The sequence below is a fragment of the Hipposideros armiger genome, unplaced genomic scaffold (assembly GCF_001890085.2).
Source record: "Hipposideros armiger isolate ML-2016 unplaced genomic scaffold, ASM189008v1 scaffold_1102, whole genome shotgun sequence".
Classification (NCBI taxonomy): domain Eukaryota; kingdom Metazoa; phylum Chordata; class Mammalia; order Chiroptera; family Hipposideridae; genus Hipposideros; species Hipposideros armiger.
Genome location: NW_017732452.1, coordinates 304161 through 311725, shown reverse-complemented (window position 1 = coordinate 311725; position 7565 = coordinate 304161). Strand labels below are relative to the sequence as shown.

The following is a 7565-nucleotide window of genomic DNA, read 5'->3' as shown; positions in this document are numbered from 1 at the left end:
TATTCTGACTGAATAATTTAGATTCACTTTTTTTTTGTTTTCAATAATTCTGAATGAAATTTAGGTTCACTTCTTTTTCCATGAAGAATCAGTATTACTTTAAATTTTAATTAGATAAACTTAGGAAAGCCATAATAGGTGGAAAATCAGCTGTAGTTTAATATCTAAATACATTCTCAGTATATCATGGTGTATTAGGTATATTTCCCTTAGTCTTTTATATATTCTTTTTAAATTTTTATTTTGGAAAACTGATGAACTCACAAGAAGTTGCAAAAATAGTACAGTGAGGTTGTTTGTCACCATCGCTCAGCCTCCCCCAAGGGTAACATCTCACGTTACTATAGTACAGTTACTATAGTACAGAACCAACACTGACGTTGGTGATACAATTCACTAAACTGATAAATTCAGATTTATCAGTTTTGTGTGTGTAGAAGTTTGCCTTTTTAAGATCTATAATCTATGTCTGTTTGTCAGTCTGTTTGGCTATAGGTCGCTATTTTTGTTTTTACAGAAAAATGGAATTATACTATCCATAATATTTGATGTCTCATTTTTCCCTTTGTAATAAGTTGTGATTTTTCTATTCCTCTATTTTTCTATTGCATGATTTTTAATGTATGCAGAATATTGTAGCATATTGGGTGAATGTAAAATTATTTCACAATTCCTTCATGTTGATATTTAAATGTTTTCTCCTTATTTGCTATTATAAACAGGCAGATATACTTGCATCTTTGGACATGGCATTCCAAAGATGTCTGTCTCTGTGTCTGTCTGTCTGTCCATCTCTTCCTCTATCCCTGTTTCTTTCCTTCCTTCCTGCTGACAAATTCTTAGATTTCTGGGTCAGAGGGAATTTCTATGCTTTCTGATGTGCACTGTCAAAATTTTTTCTCCAAAAAGATTAATAAATATTGTGATTAAGGTCCCACAGCCTTTTTCCTTATGAAATATTTAGAGAATAATTAAAGGTAATAATTTAGTTGACCCTGAACACTGGACTCTGTAAAATCTTAGCATAGTGTCACATTTGCTTCAGATCTTTTTATTTTAAGCAATAAACAAAATTGATGGTCCCTGCCTATCTCTCCCAATTATGTAGTCTTTATAGAAATAATCATAGAAGGATTTAAAAGGCTCAGAGGGAAGACAAAGTTCTTAGACATTCCAAAATGATTGATTGTATTCCTCCTCTTTAATAAGAGCTTGTATTAAGCATCTCTCCATGGACACGAGCTAAGTGTTGTGCAGAATGAGTTAATGAATGTGGTGTCTGCCTTCTGGGAGCCTCAGCTGTAGGAGTGAGTTTCATCACAATGTTGCAGTGTTTCGTTCCACATGCATTATAGCCTTCAAGAGAAAGATGGGTGGCTAAGACAAAGATGTACTATGAAAATAGAAAAAGATGCCGTCCTGAAGGCCTCAGGGTTAGAGCACATTGGTCAGTCCTTCCCTCTTTCTCCCCTCCCTTCTTCCCATATCTCCTTAACCAGAGTGAGATAACACCATGTCCACAAATGTGGCTTCTGCCTCCCCTGCTTGGTGCTGGGGTGGCTTGTCTCCTTTCTCCCTCTCTCCCTTTCCTTTCTGTTCTTTCTTCATCGCTTCATTGCTATCAGGATTAAATGCTGACAGGCATCTTCTCTTGTCTCCAACAAATACCAGATGACTCGGGAGAGCGCACCTCCTCTCCTGCCGGCTCCTGGCTCTCTGGATAGTTGTGAGTTTCTGGGGTTACCTGCCTGGTGTCTCTGTGGGCATCCTGCTCTGTGGGTCTGGATTTCTAGGAACCTGCTCTGGTTTGGAGCTCATCACGCCTGACTTCTGAGCTGGTTGACTGAAGACCCTTGCTCCTGAGTTGCCTAAGCGCTCTCTTGAAAGGAGCTGACTAATGAAGTTTTCTTCCCTTTAATGCGTACTTTTAAGTTTATATTTATTTGGGATTATATTTCAATTTTAATAAATTTACACTTTGAAATTTAAATGTGTTTTGATCTCCCCTTTTCATTGACCTTTAATATTAATTAATTCTAATTTCATCGTTTTCCTTTTTTTTATATTACACCGAATCCTATTTGCTTTTGCCTCCACTCTCTGTTTTTCCTGCATTTCCCCTAGAAGAAAAATAAAACAAACAAGATCAAACGGTGTTCTCACCCTCTGCTTTGAATTTAACTGTCAAGCATGACTCACAACCGGAGGATCTTTAAGATGATTCATTTATGCCTTTTCTTCTTCATTGACAGTGGGTCCAGTTCAGATAACAGGTATTGATTTCTTGAAAGTCTTTCTTTCTATTCTTTTTCCTGTTGGCTGCATGTCTCACCATTGGCAATTCACTAGGTTTTAATCCGAGATGACCTGGCCGGGGTGCAGCTGTCTGGGCTATTCTTTCATGTCCAGATGGGGCAATCTGTGGCCAGAGCTAGTGGGACGGGGCCAGGTTCGGCGTGTACATATCCTTGTATGAAGGATCCGTAGAGCTAAAGAATGCCTCTCTCTTTGTGTAAGGTTTCTCTGTTAAAGTAATTGTCCTATAGAGAGGTGTGCTTTCCAAGTACTTTGTCAAAAACAATGTCCTTAGTGGTTAAATTACCATAAGGTTATTATGCTGCCCCAAGTAAGCAGTTACCCAATTTGGAGGGTTTCCTGGAACAGTCAGTTGATACTGCCCGAGGCCAAGTGTCTGTAATTTAGATGGGATGTCACTGTGTGAATAAAGCAATATGATGCCCTCTTAAAAATGCTTAAAGCCGTCTCTGTTTGTGGGCAAGAGTAGTCTTTTGAGCCAGTCATTGTTTTTGCTGAGCGGTTACCTTATGAGACTTTCTTATTTGTGTTAATGTGTCAGAGGAGTACTACTTCAATTCACAGCCATTCACACTTGCAGACATTTGTTTAAAAATAATTATGGAACATTTGCTCTGTGCCATTAATGAGCTAGCACAATCAATCTCTGCCCACAGGAAACAGCATCTAGTGTAAGGGCGAGAATTACTCACATAAGCACACAGACATGTAAAATTGCAAATTTATAACATTTTCCTTGGAGTCAGAAAGCACTAGGTTCCAGTCTGCCACGTGTTGATTTTATAATTCTGGGAAGTTCCTTGATGTCTCTCGGCCTTGTTTCTCATGTGTAAAATGGGAAAATAACATTGTCTTCCTCAAGGGATATAGTGTGTGAATGAAATGATTTGATGTGTGTAAATCACTAAACTCAGAACTGGCACATTCTTGGGTATTAACAAAATGTTAGTTCCTTCTCCCATGTCAAAACTGTTTTTTGCTCCTTATTCCAGATCTCCCTTAAAAAGGACATAACCTTGACACCCAAAGATGATAAAAACCTAAGTTTTCTTTGATGCCACCCTCCCTCCTACTTCTGATTCCTTTTGAGTTGTTTCTACAATAGTCTCCTCTCCCCATGTGTTTATTATTTACCGTGACTTCCTAGGCTAGTCAGTACATCCTAACTGATTCCATGTCCTCATTTGCCCCTCAAGTCTGACCTGAAATCCATTTCTGAGCTGGGCATCCCCCTGTTCAAAACCCTCCCATGGCTTCTCCTTAACAAGGCATTCAAGGGTTTTAAGATAAGGCTTGCACTGGGTGTTCTTGCCTCATCTCATGTTATCATCCCACCCCGATCACACATCCCTTATTTCAGCAGCACTAATGTACTTGCATTTCCAAAACCCAGCTTGAACTTTGCCCTACTTTTTTCTTTCCCACCTGTCATTGCCATTGAAAAACGAAGGATATTTTCATTAATTTGCTGTCCTTCTCCCCTTAGCTACCTTCACTTTTCACCTCCTCTTTTAATAAAAACAAACAAAGGAACAAAAAAACAGTTGAAAGATTTACACAAGCTAAAGAGAAGCCAGAACATCCCCCTTCTCTTTATATCCTAACTTCTCAGCCATGTCACGTGTACTCCAGGTCCTTCTCCCCTGAATACTCCTGCATCCAGTGCAACATGGCCACAGTCCTCATCACTGTATACAAATTGCTCTCCCAAACATCATCAGTACCTATTTGTTGCTTAATTCATTGGGTTGAATTGAAGTCCTTACCTTATCTGACCTCTAGTATTTGACTCTGGGGACCACCTCTATCTCCTTGAAATTCCTTATACTGCACCGTCTAGTATGGTAGCCAGTAGCCACATGTGGCTAGTTAAATTTAAGTTTAATTTAGTGAGAATTAAATAAAATTTGAAATTCAGTCCCACAGTCACATTAGTCAGATGTGGCTATTGGACACTTGAAAGGTGGCCAGTGTGATTGAGGAACTAAATTTTAAATTTTATTTACTTTCAATTAATTTAAATTGAGCCAACCACCTGTGGCCAGTGGCTACCCTATTGGGCAGTGGAGATATAGAACATTTCCATCATCACAGAAGTTTCTACTGGACAGGACTCCTCTAGAGCAAGGATTGACACAGTTTTTCTTTCAGGGGCCAAATAGTAAATATGCACTGCAAGCCAGATAGGTTCTGTGGCAGCCTCTTAATTTGACTGTTGTCGGGCAAAAGCAGCCACAGAGAATATACCTGGGGTGCCAAAAAATGTATACAATTTTTTTGTTGTTTTAAGGTTTTATTGGGGAATTGGGGAAGGGGAACAGAAAAGTTGCTGTCATTTTTGTTCTTCAGTTTAGTTGTGGAAGACATCGCTTCACTGGCCCATGTTGGTATTATCATTGTGCTCTTCCTGGGTGAGGCAGTCGCTCACCGTCCATTGGACGGCCACTTATGGTGGCTCATGGCAGCTCACTCCAGCCGGTCCCTCTCGCTGGCTGCCGGCTGCTCACAATAGCTCATGGCAGCCCACTGCAGCTCCACGGCAGCCTACACCATAGCCGGCGACTCTAAGGCAGCCCAGCTCCAAGTTAAGTTGTTGTTCACCATCTTAGCTGTAGAGGGCAGTGTCACTGGCCCTCATGTGGGATCTGAACCGGGGCCCTGCTGCTCAGAGCTAGTGTCCCAAGCCAGCTCTTAACCAACACACCACTCGGCCGGCCCTGTATACACATTTTAAGAGATGTTATCTATGTATTACTTTTTGAAATTGAATTGCATTATGGTAGCAATGTGTAGTATGATGTTCGCTCAAAAGATGTTTTTGGGAATGATCAATTTTACTTCCAACAAGTATTACAATTTTAGTAAAATTTTTTCCTTTCTCAAAATGTGTATACATTTTTTTGGCACCATCTGTATAAATAATTGAGTGTGGCTGTATTTTAGTAAAACTTTTTTTCCACAGAGAAGTGGTAGACCAAATTTGTCAGGTGGCTACAGCTTGCTGACCCCTCTAGAATCCTGGTTTCTTTGATATATACTTTTTTTCATTCTCTTCCCGTTTCTCTCTAACCTTTCTTTTTCCCATTTTCCTCCCTCCTTTCCATCTTTATCACCACCACACTTCATTATTGCAAAACACCTCTAAACAGTCTCCCTCATGTCGTTCTCTAGCCCGTCATACCCACAGCCAGACAACTATGCCTTCATAACTTTGCCAAGCCAGTCTCCTCATTTGTAAAGGTGTGTAATAATAGTAATTGCCTGATTGGGTTATTGAAAAGAGTCAATAAAATGTGTACACGCTTGTGCTCATGGAGGGTATAGAGTACTCTCACATTAACTCATCAACACTGAGCAGTGAGTGGTTGAGGCTTGGAGCCTGACTGCTCGATGTTCATCCCCAGCTTGCCATGCACCCGTGTGGACCTTGGGCAGGCCACTTAACCTCTCTGTACCTCAGTTTCCTCATTTGCAAAATGAGGATGATGCTAGTATATACACAGAGTTGTGAGAATTAAATGAATTAATGTGTGTTAAATGCTCATAGTGTTGTCTTGGTACGAAGTGCTACGTTGTTGGTTTTTATTTTATTTTCCTGGTTTTATTGATGAGATAAGATAAGCCTAGACATGTTAACTTGCCTGCAGTCATGCAGCTAGTAAATGACATTTCTGAGATAGGAACTCTGGTCCTTTGACCTTGAAGTCCAGACCTTTACACTATACTACATTCCTTTCAATATCTACTGGCTCCTTACCACATTCCCTTAGTTAGAATTAATCCTTTTTGGTTCTGTGCTTTCTTCATACTAGGTTTATACCCCTGTCAGGAAATTTACCACATTTTCCTTCTTATTATAGTTATTATAAATCAGCCTGCCTTTTGAGAGTGGAGAACATGTCCCCAGTTATATTTTTCTCCCTTCACAGTCTCAGGTCTAATCACCAACAAATAATTGTTAAATGGGTTGAATAGAATAACTTTTAAAGAGAAAATCATTATTGATAGTTAATCTACCAATAGATAGAGGGTCATAATTTGCCAAAGTCTGCTTATAAAAAATGAATTATTTCTTATAAAGGTTATATATTCATCACTATTTTAGTATATAGATTTAGTATTTTAGTATATAGATAACCAAATGTATCCATCATGTTTGGATTGTTTTCAATATGTTGGCCTTGGTTTATTTAACTTTTGAAAAAGAGCTTGATGTTTGTTTTTGTTTTTTCCTGAAATTGTGATGCTGTGAAGACCCAAATAGTAGATCATCACTGAAGGAAATTACGATATGATACAATGAAGGAAGCTCACATGAGAAGGTGAATTATAAGTTGGACTTTTCAGTTATTTAATAATGAATATATACAGAGTACAGAAGTCAGTAGCTGAAGAGTATAAGAGGGTTGCAACATTGTGATTACTAAATATGCTTGTGTTGGAGGAAGCTTTCAACAGTTATTTCATGCACATTGAAATAACGCAAAAGTTTGTGAAAGAGTTAACGGGGGCCACAGTGTTTAAAGTGCATTACATTTTGCTCTTGGAATAGGAGGGGGTGGGGTCATTGAGAGGAACATTTTAGACTTTACCAGTTCAACTTTTTATAGCTGGCTAATTAAATTTAGAGTAAATGCTATCAATTTCCCTCTCTGAAAGAAAAAAATTTTTTGACTGTCAGTTTTATTTCCCTGTATAGTGTTTAAAAATGTATTTAATAAATACATGCTTAAATAACAAAATGTAAGCTCTCAACCAAGGAAAGGTTGGTGATGATGGGAATTGATGGGAACAGAAGACTCCCACCAACATGTGCCACTAGCTTCTTCTGGCTCCTGGAGATCAAGACTGTGGAAATTATAAGACTCCTGACCTCTTAGAAATCTTGCAGACATCCACCCAAATTCACTTACTTAGCCCAGTGTGTGGGCCAAGTACACTCCAATTTAAATTATCTGGTGAACAAGGTCAAAGTGAAATACAGGATGGGCTAAAGTCAGATATTAGGAAAGACAAAGAAGACTCAGAGTAGGCTAAGGGGAAGAAGAGGAGAAATTAAATTCAAGCAAGATCCTCTCCAAAGAGCTGAGTCCAACTTTTTACACTACGTAGATATAAGCCAGCAGGGGTTAGTGAGGAAAAGGCAAGAAAAAATAGAAAATTATGTATTAGAAGAAATCTAGAAGGAATTTCAAGATGTTTCTTATAGAGGGAGCTCCTTCTGAAGACCCAAGGTGGCACATCTGTGA

At 38.9% G+C, this 7565-nt stretch overlaps 1 protein-coding gene across 1 annotated transcript in view; it reads left to right on the top strand.

Moving 5' to 3' along the window:
- Nucleotides 1–2133: 2133 nt before the first annotated feature.
- Nucleotides 2134–7565, top strand: part of ACSS3 (acyl-CoA synthetase short chain family member 3) — a 166523-nt gene continuing 161091 nt past the window's right edge. Inside the window, exons 1-2 of the mRNA XM_019632234.1 lie at nt 2134–2273; nt 6571–6638. Of these exons, the coding sequence (XP_019487779.1) occupies nt 6616–6638 (23 nt within the window). The 5' untranslated portion in view covers nt 2134–2273; nt 6571–6615. The remainder of the gene's footprint in view (nt 2274–6570; nt 6639–7565) is intronic.